Here is a 22,383-nt window from a genome sequence, read left to right on the forward strand (position 1 = left end):
GATGGTAAGAATCTGCTGGGAACTGCAGGGAAACCACAGCCATTACTCAGGGCACACAGCTGCCAGGGAAGCCGCGCTGCCGGAGAACTGAAGCTAAAACAGAGGTGGGAGGCGTATTCCATTACTAAGCTCTGGAGTATTCACTGTCAAAACCCTGATTATTTATAACTTCAACTACTGTGTAAGAGCGGAAACCTGACAAATGAAGACATAGAAGAGAAGGAACTAATGACAGGTAAGATAGCGCCAGAGTAGAAGGCACTCGGCGCTCCCTTGTTGTGGTTTCTTCTGAAGCTGCATCTCCAGTCCCCGCCGAGAACAGTTTTTACAGTGTCGCGCGGAGGCAGCTGATTCCAAGGGAGAAAGGAAGAGCCTGGTTTCTACGGAGTTGTCAGTCTGCCTCAAGCACACGAACACCAGTAACTTTAGTCAAGTACAGAGTGTGGTCTGAAACAGAGAGGGAAAGCACAAAGCCACACAGCAGGTGACAGACCGGCTCCAGAGATGCCTCCAAGGTAGCAGGGATCCCAGACAGAGTTCAAGACAGTCTCCCCTACTCAGTGACTTCATCTGAAACCCGAGAAGAAGAGAAGAGAAGAGAAGAGAAGAGAAGAGAAGAGAAGAGAAGAGAAGAGAAGAGAAGAGAAGAGAAGAGAAGAGAAGAGAAGAGAAGAGAAGAGAAGAGAAGAGAAGAGAGGAACTCAGGAGCCCCGGAGGCCCCCAGCCTAGCCCCTGCCCTCAGCCCTCCCCAGGGGGGAGAGAATCCCAGCTCCCCACAGCATATCTGGGAAGCCCACCGTGCGCTCCCAGGTTCACTCTCGGCGACCCTTCTCCCCACCAATGAGCGCAAGAGGGCACTTACACGGTGCCAACATGACAGCTCCCGCCGGGGTGGAAACCCGCGATCTCCTCGAACCAGCATCTCGGGCGCGGGTCCCGCGCGGGCCCCGCTCCTCCTCCTTCTCCGCGCCGCGGGTTCAATCCTCCGACTTGTGGCCTGGGTGCGGGCCAGCGGGGACCCACCCCTTTGTCCCTCCTCCCGCGGCGCCGGCGTAGGTCCGCCCCCCGCCCGAGCGCAGCGCCTCTGTGTTGGCCCAGAGGCCCGGGAAACTCTCAAATGGGCCGCTACCACCCCCTGCGCGACCGGAGGGGAGGACTCACGGGCGCCCCGCCCTCGGGGCCCCCCGCAGCAGGATGAGTCACGCGCGACTCCCGGCTGGGAGCCGGAGTCGGCGGCGGCAGCAAGGGGATCCCGTGGCCGTAGCGTCCCGCCGCCCCACGGCCGCACCAGCACCCTCCCCCGGCCGGCCCGATGGTTCGCTCCGCGGCGCACACTGGGGCCAGCAGGTCTCGCTCCAAGCGCGCGCGCTCGGGAAGCGCTGTGAGTTGCGAGTAGTGCTGCGCTGTGAGCTGGGGGCTGGCCTGCTAACCTTGCGATCGCGTGCGCATCCAGTACGAGCACTTTTTGGAGAGGTTTGCAGAGCCTCTTCAACTCTCTTCCGGTAGGAAGAGCCGGGGAAACTCCAAAGTTTTCTGTCCCGCCTAGAGGCCTGCCTGGCCAGCTAACACATTTCTCTGCTCCACAACTGATTACCGAATTCCAGGGGTATAAGATGTTGATGTTAAAACATGACTTTTGAGGTTATCTCTTTGACACGTTTCCAACAACTCCCAACAAAGAAACAAACTCCCTCCCATCATATCAGTTTGTCGAAGGCTACCTACCAGTAGGTCACATATACTTAATGGCAGGATTCATCTAATTCAACTCAGTACATGTACTCGTATTAGAGAATTCTATGGACAAAGAATTGTGCGAGATAAAAGCTTCCTTCCTTTAAGGGCATGCAAATTATGTGGAGAATCAAAACAGGTACAGTGATTACGAATGTGACTTTGGATTTGAAATCCAAGGAAACCACCTTGTAAGAGAAAAAAGCTGCAGCCCACCCTGCTCTTCTCTTACACTGAAAAGCAAAACTCCACCTAGACTCACAAGGAGAAGGTAAAAGGTAAAAGGTCTGATAGGACACACACGTTGGGCTCGTTCCCTGAAAAGTTGCTTCACTTCCTGCCTAATGAAAACAAGTTTGGCAGTTTCCGTGGAAAAACAAGTCCGGCAGATGCCTCTCGGAAAGTGTCAGGCTCCTGGCCTCCTTTGGAGTCGCTAAGTGCTTGCCTCTGAATAAGCAGCGCAGTGAGTAACATTGCCCAGTTCCTTCGGGTCCTCAGAATTGGAGGTTTCGGTTGTATGCCTGATGTAAGGTGTTACTCTCCCGACCTGAGCACCACTTAAAAAATGTTTCCCAAATTAGGTGGTGCTGACTAATAACAACAATGCCAGCCTTTGTGAACCGGCCACACCTTAGTGATGAGCTTACACCACCAGCATTCAGAAAGGAAGAAAGGAATCCAGAATGTGGCAATTACATCTGCCCCATTATTCCTTTTCTCTCTCTAGAGTTGTGCTATCCAAAATGATAAGCACTTGGAACATGTGGATTTTTAATATATTTAAATTAACTAAAATTAAAGGAAGTGAAAAATTCTGTTTCTGAATCACACTAGTCACATTTCCAGTGCTCAGTAGTAGCTGAGGGCTACAATACATGACAGCGTAGATACAGAATATTCCTGTGATCACAGAGAGTCCTAATGGACTACACTGCTCCACATGATGAAATACTCATATAGCAGAAAGACCAATATTCTGGCACAATAAATAGTTCTGATTCAGATAATGGTTGAAAACACATGATTCAATCAATAGAGTAGCACTGCTAGCAGCAGTAAAAAAAAAAAAAAAAAAGCAATGTAACTCTTTGGAGAAGTAATTTATAGTCCATACTAGAGGCCCAGTGCACACATTTGTGCACTACTGGGGTCCAGCCAGCCCTGCCCCGATTGGTGTGTGGAGGGCTGATCAGGGGTGGGGCCAGGCGCAGGCTGATGGGGTGGTAGGGGCCCATCCGGGGTTGGGCCAGCTGTGGGGGAGGGGCCGCGGGAGGTTGGCTGGCCCCACCCTGGATCTGGCCAGTTCGCTGCCCAGCATGGGCGTCATAGCAACCAGTTGTTCCGGTGTTACGGTATTCTGGTCGTTATGGCATTCCAGTTGCTGGTTCTTTTTATATATAGATTTTCCATATGAGGAGTTGAACATTTATTTGAACCCCACTCCTAGAATTTGTTTCTCCAAAGAACTTTTCTGTCCAACAAGAAATTATTTAACACCTTTTGTGAAGCCAGAACCTCCTGATAAAAAGCCTTATTAGGCTCTTACCTATAGGAGCTCCGTCTATTATAGCAATCGGTAAATAATAAGAAAAGGAAGGAAGAAGGAAGGAAGGGAGGGAGGCAGGGAGGGAGGACCTGTGTAAATTCTGAGATTCCTGGCAGACTCAGGGTGGTGTGAGGGCTTTCAGAAGAGGTTCTTCACCCAGACTAAGGGGATGGGGATTAGAGAAGTCTTTCCAGAGATGGGGTTACTTACATATTCCAAAGGATGGGCAGGAATGAGTTTTTGAGACAAAAAGAGAGGGGAGAGCTTTCCAGATAAAGGGAATAAATAAGAAGAGTATCGAGGAATGAAGAGACCACTCAGGCTGTGGTATTTTGTTACAGCAGCCTGTGCTAAGACTGCCTCTAAAGCCTACCTTCTTGACCCTGCTCCCTTCTCCACCCTCAACTCATCCTCCACTCTCCCAAGCTTACTTCCTGGAGCCACGCTGGCCTTCCCTTGTGGCTGCTGCTGTTGAGGCCTTACCAAGCCCACTCCTGCCCCAGAGCCCTTGTTCAGGCTTCTCTGCCTGAACCTCAGAGCCAGCTCCTCCTTAGATTTTTCTTTCCATCTGAAGTAGGAAGCACCCCCTTGAGGTGGCTACCAGAAAGCCATGCCCTCCAGAGAGAGCCAAGTTTAAGTTAAAGCAAAGAGGTGGAGGCCAGCTGAGTATTTTGCTGAAACAAATGTTTAAGAGCATAGAGCTGTGGATGAAAAGGGGCCACACGCTAACCTGACTAGTTCAGGGAAGGCCTGCACGCAGCCTTGTAAACTCAAGAGACCTAAAGTAACCACAAAGGATGGTCAGAAATTAAATTTTTTTAAAACTTAAATGTGGTTTATGGTGGGTAGTCATGCCCTAGGCCAGTATCTTCCCTGACCAAAGTCAATCTTTACCTTAAACCTAGCCTATCTATTGGTCTTCTTGCATCTACAATAACATGTCACCAGAATGTCAAAGTAATTGTCGTTTTTGCCAGACCTCTCAAAGCACAGGCACTGCTCTGTGGAGACCTCAAATCTCCTCATTGTTATTGAGTTAATTGTTGACTGTTAACTATCCTGCATCCACCTAAGTAAAAGAAGTATGTGTCTTATCATTTGACTTTTTACCCCATCCTAGGGGCTTCTCTTCCCCGCCCTTTGCTTTCTCCCGCCTCCCTAATAATCTGTCACCAATGATTTCATGTAACCCACTTACACCTCCTCTTTTGATTCTAATGTATAAAACAAGGTGAAAAACTGCCATTCTCTAGAGCACTATCTCAATCCATTGATATTCTGCTTCCGGCATTTGTCAACAGTTTGGCTCAAATAAACGCACAAAAATTCTTCACAGGTAAAAAGGCCCTCTTGTCACAGGTGAGGGAGGGCATCTGAGGTGAGAGAGGCTCAGGGGACTGTCTGCATGAGGCACACAGGCCTTCCAGGGAAACCAGAGGGCCTCTGGCAACACCTGAATTGCTTAAAAAAAATTATCACCAGAATCGTCTAACCCTAAGAATGCAGTATCCCTGATGGACACAGATTAAAGTTGTTGAAGAGCCTCCTACATTTTCAAAGAAGTCTCAGACCTGAAAAGGGCCTTAGAAAAAAAAGGCTGCAAACAGAGAGTTTTCCAGGGCAGCCATGCAAATTAGCACAGCCTCTTAAAACAAAGGCAACTGGCCTGGCCTCGATGCTTCCAGGAGGCATTCAATAAAAATGGAAAATGTGGCTGCTAACATTTCTGTTCCTATAGCACAGAGTCCGAAATGCCTCTGATGATAAGCATCTCCTGACGCATCCAAGACCTGTCCCCAGAGATTCTGATTCAGTCGGTCTGAGAAGGGCCTGGGGAATTGATATTTTTAGCATTCAGCCTCAGGCGAGTCTCTTCGTGAGGGAAGTTTGGGAAATTCTGCGAAAGGGACAGTGTTGTGGTTCTCTCACACAGGGCGGAAGGTTACCCTATGGAAGGAAGGTAAAACATGTTGCAGGTCAGAAAAAAATTTTCTCTTTGCAAAATGTTGTCTTTGGTCTACAAAAGAAAAGGTACAGTCCTCCAACTCTTTTTGTTATGTTTATTTACATATGTGTTTATATGCAGACATAATCTGGATTTCAATCATTTTTATATAACTGATACTTGTTTATTTACCCAAACCATAGAGTACATAAAAATGTAGCACCATGGGGCTGACCGATTTGGCTCAGTGGATAGAGCGTCGGCCTACGGACTGAAGGGTCTCGGGTTCGATTCCAGTCAAGGACATGTACGTCGGTTGTGCCAGTCGGGGGTGTGCAAGAGGCAGCTGATCGATGTTTCTAACTCTCTATCCCTCCCCCTTCCTCTCTGTAAAAAAACAAATAAATAAGTAAAATATATTTTTTTAAAAATGTAGCACCATGCAATTAAAATGTCACTATCCAGCCCTAGCTGGTTTGGCTCAGTGGATAGAGCATCGGCCTACGGACCAAAGGGTTCCAGGTTCAATTCTGGTCAAGGGCATGTACCTTAGTTGCAGGCTCCTCCCCGGCCCGAGCCCTGATAAGGGCTCGTGCAGGAGGCAACCAATCGATGTGTTTCTCTCACATTGATGTTTCTCTCTCTGTCTTTTCCTCTCTCTTCCACTCTCCCTAAAAATTAGTGGAAAAATATCCTCAGGTGAGGATTAACCAAAAACAAACAAACAAAAGTCCCTTCCAGAGCAAACTACTGTTAGTGACAGGAGGAGCATCCTTCCAGGTACCTCTCTGACCAGGTAAGCATGCAGATATCGTATGCAACCTCTTACACCTGGGCTATGCCAGACATGCCCTTCTGCTACCTGTTATTCCACATAAGAATACTGCTTAACTTATAGGCCTAACCAATGGACATGGACAACGGGGGGGTGAGGGCATGAGCGGGGGTGGGGGGTTGGGGGGTAGAGGGTAACGTGGGGACAAGGACACATATGTAATATCTTAATCAATAAAAAATATATTAAAAAAAAAAAGAATACTGCTTAACTATTTTTTTCATGGCAATACAGAGCGATATCATTTTTTTATCTGCATAATATTCCATTTGTATGAATATAGTACTATAATCTGCTAAATAAATTTTTCTATTTAAAGTTATTTTTAAAACTGGTAGAGAGGACAGGAGAAAAACCAGGTGGATGATACTCCTAAGGTTTATTTTGCAGTGATAATGAGGAAGCAAGTAGCTAGTGGGACTCAGGCAGAATTCATAAAATGTGTCTAGTGTTGGTAGTAAGTTAGTAACTGTAAGATGTGTTAAAAGATAAACAGAATAACTGTTGTGTTAAATGTAGGTGAAAAGAATGAAACAAATAAGAGTTACTTGTTAATAGAAGGGGATGGAAGGACAAAGTAAATCTTAAATAGTAATTATATTTCATAAAATATATTAATAAATTTAATAGCTTATATATAAGTATAGATATAACATAATATATTGTGTAACTTCGAATTTTTATTGTTAATAAGTATTTCCTATTTAATAAAATATTAATAATATGTAAAGCTCATCTCATATTACCTCTTGATTGGCAGCTTTGTCATCCCTAAATTGATCACCATTGGTGACACCCAATATGTCCAGTTCTGGCCTCAAGTATATTCTGTGCCGAAACACAGATAAAACACAGACCTGGTGAGCTACACAGCTACTGGCCAGGCATTCTTGCCCCGCATTCCTCCAATAGAGCAAGCATGAGTTGGCTTCAGATACCTTCTATGTACTGAGACCCTTGTTCAATCTCAACTCTGTTCTTTGTGACCACAACATCATGTAGGAAAGCAGACACTGCAGGGAGAACAGGACGTATGGACAGTGTGAGCACAGGGTTCCACAAGTGTGGACCCTTTACCCTATTTGTATCCTAACCTAATTATGTTAATGTGTTCTCATCTCTTTCCCCTTGCTTCTTGCTGTGTGTTTTCAAGTTGAATAAATGGAATAAATGGTGTGAGCAGGACAGCTGACTCTGGTCTGAGCCTTTGTGTCCCGTGATCTCTGGTAAAGCTTGCCTAGCGGTATTCTTAGCAAGACTGTATCAAGCTAATTTCCACCACTCCCAGAGCACTGGAGAGAAGCAAGCAGGCTGGGGAGCCACACGAACCAAGTCGGGCTTACCGAAGGTGCATCGAATTCCTTGCTAACCTGGGACGTGAGACGGATATTAACACTAGAGTGAAATCTTCCATTCAGTTTCAGGAATGTATGGGGCATTCAGCTTTTCCTATCTCTAAAGTTATTCACTAAGTTTTTAAACAAACCAATCAAGATTTATTTCCAAGAGATTTAGAGCTCTCTGAGATTTACATTCTGTATAAGGTGTTTTTCTATTATTTTACAGAAGCAATCCTAGCGATTATCCCCAATGACACTTTAATTTTTACCTATCTTCTCTCTTCTTGATCTAGTTCTGCCTCTAGAACCATTCACCAGTGGCTAAAATGTTTTGATTCTTGGGAAAGCATCCCTCTTTCTTACTATATGTATTCTACTGAGCTAAAACTATCAGAAGAGACAAATTTAACTTTAGCATACTATGAAACCTCTTTCAAAGTGGGTTGGTAGAGTTATTTTAGTAACCAGACAACATCTGAATTAAAAGTAATCTTATATATAATTATTTTGATTGTTTTAAATGTCAATAATTATAATACCAATATAAAATATTAATAATAGCCCAGCTGGTGTGGCTCAGTAGTTGAGCATCAACCTGTGAACCAGGAAGTCATGGTTTGATTCCTGGTCAGGGCACCTGCCCAGGTTGCAGGCTAGATCCCTAGTGGGGGGTGTGCAGGAGGCAGTCAATCAGTGATTCCCTCTCATCATTGATGTTTCTATCCCTCTCTGAAATCAGTAAAAATGTATTTTTAAAAAAATATATTAATAATAATAATTACATTTTCAAAAACCCTAATTATTTCAAATATCAACATAATTATGATGAGGTGAGGAAATCCTGTCCAGGATGTTTTATCTAATCTCACTATACAACTGGATTATCTCTACACAAATAAAAAATTTGGCTGAATTGAAAACTGCTGTCACCAATCACTCAATTGATGGAAATGTGATACAGTACCAAAATCAGGGCTCCAATAATGACACGCCTCCCAACCAGAAGCTAGTTGCAAATTCTTTACCTCAATTTCATCAGGTTACATGGGAATCATAAAATAAGCTGCCCCCAGGCTTTCCCATGCAACCACAGCACAGGAACCCCACACAGGGGCCCCACACAGGCAGCCGCTCAGCACTGTGACTGCTGATTGCAAATTAGACGGCAACTCCCAGCCAGGGAGGAGCTGGACACCATGAAAATGTCCCCAGGCAGTGCAGGGCCTAGCCCACTGGGTACCTGACACCGGGTACTAGACCAGGGGTGGGCAAACTTTTTGACTCGAGGGCCACAATGGGTTCTTAAACTGGACCGGAGGGCCGGAACAAAAGCATGGATGGAGTGTTTGTGTGAACTAATATAAATTCAAAGTAAACATCATTACATAAAAGGGTACGGTCTTTTTTTAGTTTTATTCATTTCAAACGGGCCGGATCCGGCCCGCGGGCCGTAGTTTGCCCCACCGCTGTACTAGACCCAGAATTGGCTAGAACAGGCAGAGGAGAAGGTGTTGGAAAGAAGGGTAGGTGGTGGTAAGGAAAATAAGCAGGAAGAATTCTTTTAAGAAATGTGACTGTGAGGCCCTGGCTGGTATGGCTCAGTTGGTTGAGGGTCATCCACTGCACCAAAAGGTCGCTGGGTAGATTCCAATTCAGGGCACATACCTAGGTTGTGGTTGCAATCCCTGGTTGAAGTATGTGCAGGAAGCAACCGATTGAAGTTTCTCTCTCCCTCCCTCCCTCTCTCTCTCTCTCTCTCTCTAAAAATCAAATAAAAACATATTTTAAAAAAAGAAAAACAGAAATGTGGCTGTGAAAGGTAAGAGAGGGAGCTCTGGGTTTGCAATCCCCTGGTCATCGTTTAATTCTTAGGTTCTGGTTTGTATTCAACAAGCAGGAGTATAATTAACATTTTATGTTTCAGAAGCTAGCTTCTGAGTATTACTCATCTGTGTGCTACACTGAAAATGTCCAGACAGCTCAGATTTCCAGAGATAGGCCAGGTGGCCAGCACTTGTCTTAACTGATTTCATGGGTAAGCCATGCACTCTAACTTTTGTTTGGAAAACATGTTAGACTATAACAAGAACACTCAAAAGTAAGAATAAGCCCATCTTATTTTTACTTTTCTTCCATTTAAATGGTATACCAATTTCTCATGATGAACATCTGCTGAAGTTGCTAAAATGACAAAGTCTTTATAGACAAGTATTTGAAGCAATGCTCTTTTACTTGAAATACTTAAGAGAGGAAAACATGGAATTATTGTGACAAAACCACTTGTCTAAAGCCCTATGACTACAAATTAAGTGGCTTGAAATCCATGAACGCTGAACTAATTCCAAGTAAATGTACTTGTAATACAAGTGTAAGGCTAACTCATTGTTTATGAACCTTTAGGCTCGTTTGAGAAGGAAATTAAGAATAGGGCATCTATACACAGCCTGTGTATTTACAGGAATTTCAACATTTTAATAGCAAAACAGCACAACATCTCGAAAAATATAGCCCATTTCTTTCATGAATGTTGTGTTTCATAATTTCCCATGGTCTTCTTAAACAGGTAATATAGAAAAATGTAATGTAAGAGTATTTCACTCAGAAACTCAAGAGCCTCAAACTAACAAGCTGGCGGATTGGTACCCTATCTCCATCCACATCATTGCTTTTCCCAAGACACAGGAGGAAACATAGCAGAAACAAAGAAAATGCTAGAAGCCAGGAAAGCACTGGGTGACAGAGCACAACTATGAAGTCAAACAGACCTGTGTTTCAATAAGTCCCAGCTCTGCTACTTCTTGGGTTTAACCTATGACAGTGCTACTATTGGACTGTCTGTGACCTATAAAAACGGCCCATTCACATGGTTCAGGCTAAAGGCTGTGACTTGGGCAGCTTATCTAAACCCCCTAAGCTTCCATTTCTTCTTCTGTAAAATGGTGGTATGCGTAGTATTGTGACCCCTCAAAATGTTACATGTTGAAGTCCTAACCCCTGGTACCTCAGAATGTGACCTTATTTGGAGGTAGGTGTTTACAGAGGTCATCAAGTGGAAGTGATGCCTTTTGGGTAGTCACTCCTCCAATATGACTGGTGTCTCTATACAAAGGAGAAATTCAGACCCAGTGAGACACGCAGAGGGAAGACGGCCATCTACCCGCCAAGGACAGAGAAAGAGCACGGGGAAAGGTCCTCCCCTCCTAAGTCTCAGAAGGAACCAACCCTGCCAACAGCCTGACCTCAGACTTCTAGTCTCCAGAACGGAGACAATAAATGTCTATTGTTTAAGGTACCCAGTTTTTTACTGCAGCCCGAGGAAACGAACACAAATCGGGATTATAGTTGCACCGACACCTTAGAACGTGGGTATGGGAATTAAATGAGGACAACGCAGGTAAAACATCTGGCACAGCACCAACTATACTGTCAGGGCACCCAAATCATCGTTACGCTCTCCCTGTTCTCACTGCAGGTTGACACTTCACGTCATACTGGAATTACAATGGAAGTCTCACCACACACACCGCTCTTCTTCCAGCCTCCCGCAGCACCTCTGGGCCCTCGGATGTAGCCTCTGCTCTCAAGCTGCTTCTCCCTCTTTTCATTTTTAAATATATTTTATTGATTTTTTACAGAGAGGAAGGGAGAGGGATAGAGAGTTAGAAACATCGATCAGCTGCCTCCTGCACACCCCCCACTGGGGATGTGCCCGCAACCAAGGTACATGCCCTTGACCGGAATCGAACCTGGGACCCTTCAGTCTGCAGGGATGCTTTATCCACTGAGCCAAACCCGGTTAGGGCTCTTCTCCCCTCTTTGCATACCTGGCCAAGAACGTTTCATCCTCAAGTTTCCTCTCAGATATCACCTCCCAGGGAGGGTCTCCCCTCTCTCTCCCCTCCTCCCCCCACTTAGTCACTGCCTCAGCCTTCTGCTCACAGGCCCTCACAGGGGTGAGTGCAACCCTTTCCACACAGCAGTGCAATTACTGATTCCAAACTAGATCCCCTGTCCCCAGGACAAGCCTTCTATGCCTTGGATTTCCCTCAGGCAGTGCTGTGAGGTGCTCATTGAATGCTGAGGAAGAATCTCTGCACCGCGCAGGGAAACTGGCCGCACCCACCGTGCCCAAGCAAGCCCACATTCTAAAGCAGCTGCCACAAGTACTTTCCAGGTGGATGGTTCTGAAAGTGTGGTCCAGACACCATAAGTATCAGCCAGTTGGGGACTTGTTAGAAATGCCAATTCCTGGACCTCGCCCCAGGCTGACTGAAGCAGAACCTCTGGAGTTGGGGCCCAGGAATCTGTTTTGTTAATGAGCCCTTCAGGTGATTCTGTTGCAGCTTAAGTTTGAGAACTGTTCTGGGTTTATCCAGTTCAGTAGGCGGGGCTTTGGCTGCTGGTGTCAGCTCCCCCAGCACAGTATTACTATAGACTCAGGAGCCCCTAAGGGCGCAAGGACTGCAGAGGGGCCTTCACTTACAACTCACTTTTTCTAAGCCCACACTATGGGGTGAGTTGGTAATAGCGCTAAGATACCCAGACTGCCTAACGATGAGAATCCATGTCTAGGAAAGTGAGTCTCTGCCCAAATTCTTAACATCCTTTCTAAAAGCAAAGAAGTGAAGATGATTTTGCCATGTCAGAAACATGATCACCAAAGCCCCTGGTGAAGTATCAAGCAACAAACACCAGGCAAACAGTGCTCTCCAGACTCCAAGATTGAAAAGGAGGAGGGCAGAACAGGTAGTGACCGATGATCAAAAACCCCAGGTCAAGGCAGGTTCTACAGGCACCTTCCTCTCCCCATGCCAGACATTGCTAGTGGATCCCAACATTCTTGCTCAACACACTTGGCCTATGAATCCTTCCTCTAGGCAGCCACTACCAGTTGATCAGAACTGGCCCTTGAGAAAAAGCTGTTTACTATCTGAGTTTATGTGTTCAGGCTTCAAACTCTGTAGAGCTAGTATGGAAACCAGCTGGTATTCTAGGAATCTCGCTGCATTTGGAAGCCAGGGGCTATACATCTTGAGGAAATCATTTAAAAATCACTGAATCTCGGTTTCCTTATTTGCAAAAGAGAGCTAGGAATACCTTCCTCTCAGGGTTGTTCTGAGGATAATAAAAGGCTCTTAATAAATACTTGCTGGATCTGAAACTAGAGCGATGTGGATGCTGCGGGGAAAATCCTCACCCAAGCTTGCCAGCAGCTGGAAGGGCACCCTTCAGTGCTCATACATAAAGGAGCTTTGGAGAAAGGCACTGCCTTGGGAAACCAAACTGGTGTGGAAAGGTGTATGGTTACAGGAAATCAGAACCAGGGAGGTATTTATCAGGAGGGATTGTGTTTAAGTCAGAAAAATCCTTCCTTCCAACCATGTCAGCTTCAAACCGCCGCCCCCCCCCCCCCCCCCCAGCCGCCTCTGTCCCAACTCATTTGACTCAATCTAATAGATCTTACCTAGAAATTTTTCAGGACAACTATTTCTGGAGTCTAGGCAAGTATGTCTTCTTACGTTGGAAGCTTTAAGAGCTCTTCATCTCATAAACAACCCCACCCCGGACTGTTGGGGCAGTGGAAACTGAGGACTTCCCCATTCTAGTGTCCCCATTTGGACAACGGGACTCCAAGCATGGCCTTGGTACGTGCCCAGTGCTCACTATATGTTAACACATTTAGCTTCATGTTAACATTTCCTTTTTATAGACGAAGATCTGAGGCTCCAAGAAATGGAGACATGTGCCCGAGATCACACAATTAAAAGGCAGAAGCACTGGGAAATGAACAGCTGTATGCTATTCATACGCCTCTAAACTCCAGCGCTGACGTGTAGCTGGAATCCACCCCAGCAGGGGCTGCGAGTTTAAACAGACAGGAATGACGAAACAAGTGCATAAAAAAAATAACAATTCTAGCCCCATTCCAGCCAGCCATCATAGACTGGTCTATAATCAGGGGTTAAAGTGTAACTAAGAATACATCACAACATCTGTCAAAATACAGTTTAATACCTTGTAAATCCCATTTAATTCATACTTAAAGTTGAATCAGTAAATAGATAATACTCACTCTTCATCTTCCACTAAAAGCATGTACATAATTAATCTTTAGAGGCCAGTCTTTTATATAATTCTTCTACCTCAAAGATAATGGGAGAAAGGTGACCTGCCAGAGTCACCTACAACCACAGACACCAAAACACCTTGCTAGGCATTTATCCTGAAGCCTGGGAGTTGAACTTACATGCTTTAGCCAGGAAGAACCTCAATTAACATAGAGCCAAAGTTATACCTATCAATTCAGACCATAAACGCAGGCAAGATGATTCTGCTTTTTAGTAAATAGGATGTTAACATTGAAAATGGTACCTCAAGGACATGAAATAATTTATATCAAACTTTGGTGGAGGAAAACCAGTAACTAGGTTGATGAGAGACAAAGAAAGCAAGTACCGCCCTAGCTGGTTTGGATCAGTGGATAGAGTGTCAGCCTGCGAGACTGAAGGAGCCTGGGTTCGATTCCAGTCAAGGGCACATGCCTGTATTTCGGGCTCAATCCCCAGAAAGGGGCATGAAGAAGGCAGCCAATCAATGATTCTCTCTCATCACTAATGTCTCTCTCTCTCTCTCTCTCTCTCTCTCTCTCTCTCTCTCTCTCTCTCTCCCTTCCTCTCTGAAATCAATAAAAATGTTTTGTTTGTTTGTTTTAAGAAGAAAGTAAGTACCTGGTGAAGCAGACTGTGCAGAGGCAGGAGTCTGTGTTTCGTGGAGCACCTGTGACCGGAGGTACAGTTGGGGTGCCAGTCCCACTCACAGGGAGATGATAACAATGTGGTACTTCGTGCCCTGAAAAAGAAAGGGTTGTTAAAAACCCAGCATGGTCATTGCCAGCACGGTGAGATCTTGGGAAATGCACCTAGTGTATGATTTACCCATTTATAGTTTGGTTTTTAGTATATTCACAGAGTGGTGCCAGAAGCCAGTCCATCCTTGCTGCTTGACACAGTCGCTGCAGGGAAGAAACATCTGCACAGCATATGTTTCAAGGGACCTGGCGTATATGGCATACTGTTCTTAATATGTTTGCTCCCCTTCTTGGCGCTATGTGTTTTAACCAAGGTCACCTCTCCTAGAAAGATTGTTTCCCCAGGTGGGGATTTTTCCCTGGAGTTAGGGATTAACAGGACTAAGGAAGGGAATAAAACCCCCTTGTTTCTCTCTCATCGATGTTTCTAACTCTCTATCTCTCTCCCTTCCTCTCTGTAGAAAATCAATAAAAAATATATTTAAAAAAAAAAAAAAAAAAAAGCCGAAACCGGTTTGGCTCAATGGATAGGGCGTCGGCCTGCGGACTGAAAGGTCCCAGGTTCGATTCCGGTCAAGGGCATGTACCTGGGTTGCAGGCATATCCCCAGCGGGGGAGTGTGCAGGAGGCAGCTGATCGATGTTTCTCTCTCATCGATGTTTCTAACTCTCTATCTCTCTCCCTTCCTCTCTGTAGAAAATCAATAAAAAATATATTTAAAAAAAAAACAACAAAAAACCCCTTAACTTAGTGCCAGGTGGGTAGTTAACTACGAGCAATCACGCTTAAGCTACACAATCTTTACTCAGGATAATCTCCTTCTTGTAGCTTAACAGAACAATAGAGTAGTGACCTTGGAATGGAGATAACAAACGCCCTAACCTTTGGAATAGAATGGATAGGATTAAAATCAACTAGTATAAATACAGGTGTAACAGGAGAATAAAAAAAAAAAAAAAAACCTGGCTGGAGAACCTGGCTATGCTGATCAACTGAACGCTGCTGCCTCTGTGCCATTCCTTCTTCCCCGACACTGTCCACACCTTTGGGAACCCCTGGACCTGCTGGGGCTGGACCCCAACAGAGTGGTACAACCATCACCACAATCCATTTTAGAACAGTTGTCACTATTTCAAAAAAAGAAACCCCTTGGACATTACCCATCATCCTCTAATTCCCTCTCCTCATCACACCCTGGCCTTAGGCACCACCAGTCCAATTTTTATCCCTATAGATCAGTGACGGCGAACCTTTTGAGCTCGGCGTGTCAGCATTTTGAAAAACCCTAACTTAACTCTGGTGCCGTGTCACATATAGCAATTTTTTGATATTTGCAACCATAGTAACACAAAGATTTATATTTTTGATATTTATTTTCTATATTTAAACGAGATTTAACAAAGAAAAATCAACCAAAAAAATGAGTTTGAGTGTCACCTCTGACATGCATGTCATAGGTTCGCCATCACTGCTATCTACCTCTTCTGGAGATTTCATACAAATCAACTCAGACAATATGTGATCTTTTGTGATCTTTTGTGACTGGCTTCTTTGACTTAGCATAATATTTCCCAAGTTTCATCCATGTTGTAGCAATATCAGAACTCCATTCCATTTTATGGCCAAATACAATTCTATTTAGTTAGATCATATTTCACTCATCTCTTCATCAGCTGGTGGACATTTGGGTTGTTTCCACTGTTTGGCTGTTGTGAACACAATAATGTATGTGGCCCTGACCGGTTTGGCTCAGTGGATAGAGCGTCGACCTGCGGACTGAAGGGTTCCAGGTTCGATTCCAGTCAAGGGCATGTACCTTGATTGCGGGCACATCCCCAGTAGGGGGTGCGCAAGAGGTAGCTGATTGATGTTTCTCTCTCATTGATGTTTCTAACTCTCTATTCCTCTCCCTCTCTGTAAAAAATCAATAAAATATCTATTTTAAAAAAAAGAATGTAAGTGGACGTTTTAATTTTTCTCGGGTCTATATCTAAAAACGGAATTGCTGCCCCTAATGTTTTCAGTCTTCAAAAATTGGAGAAAATCATCTTGGCTGGGTAGCTCAGTTGGTTAGAGCATCATCCCAATACATCAAGATTGCGGGTTCAATCCCCAGTCAGGAAGCAACTAATGAATGCATAAATAATTGGACCAACAAATCTTCCTCCCTTCCTTCCTTCCTTCCTTCCTTCCTTCTTTCCTTTCTCTCTCTCTCACTAATAATTTTTTTTTAATTGGAGAAAATGACTACCCATCTAAAATTTGGCATCATCAATCTACCTGAAGGTCATCCTGAAGGACAAGATCTTATAAGAATTTGAGATTAAAGAAATACTCAGCAGGTGGAAAAATATTAAGAGAAAACTTTTTTCTTAATGGTGGTAAAATACACTCAACATAAAACTTACCATTTTAAAGTATACCATAGAGAAAAGCATTTAAAACTAAACAGGAATTCATTTTCCACTGCATTTATGCCGGTTCATCTTTATGTGTATGGTTTGCCCACAAGTAGAAAAGATGGCAAGTACTTTTTCTTTTTTTACGCCTTATCCTTAGAAAATCCAAGAAATAGCCGTTCCGGACATTTTTATTAATCCCACATGTGCCTTTCAAACAGCACAAGGAAGCATGCTCGCTTCGGGGCTGGGCCTGGGGCTGGGCACAGGGCAGTCACAGAGAACTGCTCCAGTGGGAGGAAGAATGTGGCTTCTCACCAGTTCTGGACACACTCTCCTGTTTACCAGACAAAGTGAGACTGTGGTGTGTGTGCAAAGCATTCCCTACACAATGAAAGAGAAATAAAAGATAGTGTTGATTTTTATTTGTACAGGCAGGGGACACATTTCCCTTCTCCAGGGACCAGCAGGAAATGTAGGCACTGGCTAACGCAAGGCCATCTGGACATCCTACAAAGCAAGCAACAGGATTAGAGCCTGCCCCGTACATGGTTTCTTTTATTACTTCCAAAGATAAATAAACTGCCAGCCAATCAAGATGGGCTTGGCTATGCTTTTGGCCTTAATGTGAAATGTTTCTACAGGTATCAGCTCCAAAAAGAACTTGCTTCTTTTATTAAACTGGTTTGCCTTTCAATAAAATCCGGTTTCTGCACTTCTATGACACCCTCATTTTAGCTTTCTTTCATAACATTCCTGAAGGTTTTGACCTGTGTAGGAACCACCAAGAACAAGCAGCCCTTTCTGAAGTACACCATTATTGACTAGGGCCACCTTTCAATTAAGAGAAAACTTGGCAGGAAGAACTCAATTATATTCTTGGTTTGCAACAGTACTAACAAATATTTAAAATTATTCTCAGGTAACCTGAGCGAGAGCTAGAAAACTACAAAATGTTACAAGGAGAATCCACAGGTGGCTTGGTATTTTTGTGTTTGGGTGTCAATTTCTCTTATATATCCTCTTTTCTTCACTTGTGACTATACTAAATCTAAGCCTGGGCAAGTATTTGCTGAGCACCTACTCTGTGCCGGGAGGTGGGGTAAATATGCGCATGTTTACAGGTCCTCCAATCTGCATTTCAGCGACCTTGCCACATTCAGCCCATTGGTTGCTAGCTGGTGGTTTGGGCTTATCATGTGACTGTACTGTTTACAGAGTAGAATGTCAAAGAGCACAGCCCTGTTAACAGACAAGAAAAAGTACAAAACGGACGGAGTTGGTACTGAATGAATTCCAGGACATTTTGAAAGCTGAATCATGACCTGGCTTCCAATTATGTTTTAAAATGCAAAAGCAGCTGCTTTTTTTTCCTTTTTTTTTTTTTAGATAACACATATTGGGCCCGGCCAGCATGGCTCTGTGGTTGAGCACTGACCTATGAACCAGGAGGTCATGGTTCGATTCCCAGTCAGGGCACATGCCCAGGTTGTGGGCTCGACCCCCAGTGTGGGGCGTGTAGGGCACAGCAATCAATGATTCTCACTCATCACTGATGTTTCTATCTCTCTCTCCTTCTCCTCTCTGAAATCAATCAAAATATATTTAAAAAGAAAACACATATTGGAGTTTTATTCTCTTATAAGAGGAATTTATCCAAATAATTCATCAGAGGGTGCCAACATTGCAGCTTCTTAGCTTATTTAAAATGTACAAACATTGACTCATGAGCAATTTTTTGAAACACTTATTTGTCTAGTCAATTGCATATTTTATTGCAGTACATTTTTAAATTGTATTTTATTGCTGAGAGTGTTACCAATGTCCTGCATGTTCCCCCCCTGAATACTATGCAGCATTACAAGGCCGTCAGGTCCTCGAGCAATGTCATTTCTTTCAACCTGGTTTCATTATAACGTTGATTAAAAGATAACATTGATTCCCAGTGGAGGCCACTGTTTGCTGGAGTTGCATGTTCTCACCGTGTCCACATGTGTTTTCTCCGGGACTCGGGTTTCCTTCCATTTCCTCCCACATCCCACAGGTATGCACCCAAGGTGAGTGAGTGTGGGTGTGGGTGTGGGTGTGTGTATGTTGGTGGCCCTGCGATGAAGGGGGTCCTGTCCTAGGTGGTTCCCACCTTGCACCCTGAGCAGCTGAGATTCGCTGTGGTCACCAGTGACCCTGAACTAGAACCAGCAGTTTGGAAACGAATTATCTTGTTTTTAGAAATCTCTCCTAAATGTCTGTATAGCTCACATTTATTTCTAACATGTTTAAGATGAAACGTGTTTTGGGTTATTTTTGGTGATGTTTTTATGACCAGAAATATACTATAGGAACTTAACTCTTGTTTATATCAATTAGCCTATGGTAATATTGGTTTCATTATAGTACATCATTTCACTTAAAGTTGCAATTTCCAAAAACCTATCCATGACATTAAGTGAGGACTTACTGCATATTGTAGTAATCAGAATACTTCTTGAAAAGAATGGAAGAGACAGAATTCTTGGAAGAAATATTGGCTTTACTATTTAGTCCACCAGCCCAATTAGAAATCTCCAGTCAGAATGTTCATGGGCAGATTTCCCTCCACAGAACACAATCACCTAACTTCTCACCGTTGCAGGGAGGGGACGTATTGGGACTCAAAGTCCTTAGGAAGATCAGAAAGTTCGAGGTCAAGAAAAAGCAAGTAGGCTATGATAAAAAGCACTTCTCTAGCTGCTTGCTCCTCCAAGTGTGGTTCTTGGGCTGAACCATTAGCATCATTTGGACCATCCACTGGGCTCACCTGAGCTGGCAGCATCACCTGGAAGCTTATTAAAATGCAGACTCTCGGGCCCCGCCATGACTGCAAAATTAAAATCTGCACTTTAACAGAGTGATTCTTATGCACATTAAAGCTTCAGAAATGAGACACTGAGGTGCTGCTGAAAGATTTAGAATTATTAATAAAATGAAAGTAGAAGATAACCCATCCTTAGTGAAGGATAATAGTATGTCCAAAGGAAGGCTGTGTCAGGTGGCAAGGGAGTCTAACAAAAAAATGGGGATCAGCAAAACAGTACTTTGTCCATGTGTATTCAAAGTATTATAGATACAAGACCTTGCTGTCCTGTGCCCAGTGCTACTTTCACCAGGCCTAAGGGAATGTCTCTTTAAGAAAAAAATAAAAGAACATTCACCTTCCTTTAATAGGATTATGATGGAATGAATAATTTGACTTCTGTTTCACTTGTTTGGGGGAATGAGGAGAAGCAAAGCTGGTTCTACTGAAGGTACTTATTCCAACTGCTGGAAAAGAAATGAATAGCCCTGGCTGGTATGGCTCAGTTAGTTGGAGCGTGTCCTGGGCACTGAAAGATTGAGAGTTCGATTCCCAGTCAGGGTGCATGCCCAGGTTGCAGGCTCCATCCCTCATGAGGGTGTATGTGGGAGGCAGCCAATAGATGTTTCTCTCTCTCCCTACCCTTCCTTTCTCTCTGAAAGAAATAAAAACATTTTTTTAAAAAAAAAATAGTAATAATTTGGCAATCAATTCACACATCTGCATCATGTGAGTTTGTGTAGGATGAATCCCTTCATAAATGACCCTGACCCAGAAACTGAGAGCTTCCAGTTGCCGTCTGAGGGCCAAGCCCTTGATCATGACTCAAATGACAGTGAGTTTCATACTTGTAAAATGTGGAGGCTAAATGAAAATTGAGGAATGGTAAATATGCAGGCCACGTGTTGCAGCTCTCCAATCCTCCAATTATACATTCAGAACAAACATCCCTCAACAATTGCGATAGTCCTTTCCTGCTAAGCCCGGACTTGACTCCGGGATCCTCCCTAACTCGACTCTCTGAGCAGCCTCCACATCAGCTGGCTCTGGCGTGCCATATGAAACCTATTTACCTCCCTGACACACGTTCCTTCAGCTCTAATCGTCCGTCATTCTCTGGCAAAGGTCCAGGGTTACAGCAAGTCCAATCTCTAGGGGCCACATGAAGAATCACAGTTTGACCATTACAACATGTTTTCCATATCCCCCAGGAAAGAACATTAACCCACATGGACTCTCCTCAAGTCACCTCCATACATATAAACACTCCTTTTACTTTTTAAGAGAATAGTAACATGATAATAACAACATACAAGAATAAGTAATAAGAATAATGCTGTCTCAGAGTTCCATTCTAAAGCATCCCTAAAATTTCGGAGAGAAATATCTCACTTATTTCTAATAAAAACTATCTTTGACAGATGGGAAGAAAATCTACCTCCATCACACATCTCAACAGCAGCACTACTGACATATGAGCTGGATAATTCTTTGTTGTGGGGGACTGGCCTGTCCATTTTAAGATCTCTGGCCTCTACTTAGTACATACTAGTAGCACCGCCCCCTGAGCTATAACAAAAATGTGCCCGGACATTGCCAAATGTCCCTGGGAGGCAAATCCCTCCACCACCCCCATGCACCACTTCCACCCCAATTGAGAACCTAAATAATTATAGTAATTTTCCTAGGGAAATGAGACTATGTGTGATTCTTCTCCCGCGTTTTTATGCATTTTCCAAATCTTCCATAATAAATGTAATTTGTTTATATGTTTTTTTTTTAAAGACAGTGACTTTCTACTTTTTAAAAAGAAATATTATCAGGCCTTGGCTGGTGTGGTTCAGTTGGTTCAGTGTCGTACCTTGCAACGAAAGGTCTCAAGTTGGATTCCTGGTCAGGGCACATGCTGAGGTTGCTGGCTCAATCCTCAGCTGGGTGCATGTGGAAGGCAGCCAGCCGGGGTCTCTCTCTCTCTCTCTCTCTCTCTCTCTCTCTCTCTCCTCTTTTCCTCTCTCTCTAAAAAGCAATAAAAACATACATAAAAAAAAAGAAATGTTACACAGATTCCTTGAGTTGATCCTGGGGTGAGTTCTAATGTGTGGCTCATTCAGTTTTGAAAATTAAATCCATTCCCTAAAAATACCACCATACAGACACCTTAAACTGTTTCTCATCGGGACGTCCGGGGAAAAAGTAAGGATTGAGGCCTCTAACCATTCGGAAAAGAATGTCTAACCCCTTCTTCAACAGGGAAAAACATTGCGGCTTCAGAAAAAGATGTGAAATAAAAACTGCTGTTTCAAAAAAAGTATTTGCCTGAAACATCGTCTGTACATGCACCTCAGTCAGAGAAGCACTTGCCTTGTAGAAAAACAATAAGACACTTTTACTCCGTCTTTAAGAATTGCTATATTGCTAGACCACGGAAATATTTTCAAAATCAGGAAACTCAAATATCTAGATGTAAAATTCTACTTTAGACTTCATCTTCATCTTCTTGGCTGTTACACCCGGAATTTCCTAGAGTATCATTACCATTAATTTCACTACTGACTATTTTTAAATCCGTATGGGAGGCCACATCCGCCAAGTTCTCAATGAAGAATTCCACATTTATTGCCCTTATCACAGAGATAACCCTTTTCTCCACCCAGACCGCCACGCACCCACCCAGCATCCTCTGGCCTCCCCTGCTTACCCCGGGTGCTGCCAAAGGTTCACGTGTCTTCTGCTCTCCGGTAGAAGCTCTCTTTTGTTAAGAGGGGTGATACCAACTGCTGCTTCCAGAATAGCCATGTATTTTTTGTACCTCATCTTGTCTCTCTCTCTCTCTCACTACTAGGTCTTGCAGATTTCACTCACTGTTCAACTGAAGCAACTGAAGTAATCTGCAGTACTGGGAGCGGGAAGCCGCTGTGCTTTTGGATGCTGGGTGATCCCCAG

At 44.0% G+C, this 22,383-nt stretch overlaps 1 protein-coding gene across 6 annotated transcripts in view; it reads right to left on the reverse strand.

Annotated features, from left to right (window-relative positions):
- Positions 1 to 22,383, reverse strand: part of TJP2 (tight junction protein 2) — a 107,176-nt gene that overhangs the window by 68,561 nt on the left and 16,232 nt on the right. For 2 of the 6 annotated variants that reach the window (XM_036330902.1, XM_036330901.1), the window contains one exon: positions 14,129 to 14,249. Coding sequence is in view for 4 of the 6 variants with exons in the window: in XM_036330898.1 (XP_036186791.1) it covers positions 14,129 to 14,249; positions 21,302 to 21,345 (165 nt within the window). In the remaining 2 variants the exon portion in view is untranslated. Of the gene's footprint in view, positions 1 to 862; positions 1,050 to 14,128; positions 14,250 to 21,301; positions 21,361 to 22,383 lie in introns of those variants that run through there. The other 4 variants (XM_036330897.1, XM_036330896.1, XM_036330898.1 and 1 more) reach the window with 3 other exon arrangements.

This window comes from Myotis myotis, unplaced genomic scaffold (genome assembly GCF_014108235.1).
Source record: "Myotis myotis isolate mMyoMyo1 unplaced genomic scaffold, mMyoMyo1.p scaffold_m19_p_12, whole genome shotgun sequence".
Classification (NCBI taxonomy): domain Eukaryota; kingdom Metazoa; phylum Chordata; class Mammalia; order Chiroptera; family Vespertilionidae; genus Myotis; species Myotis myotis.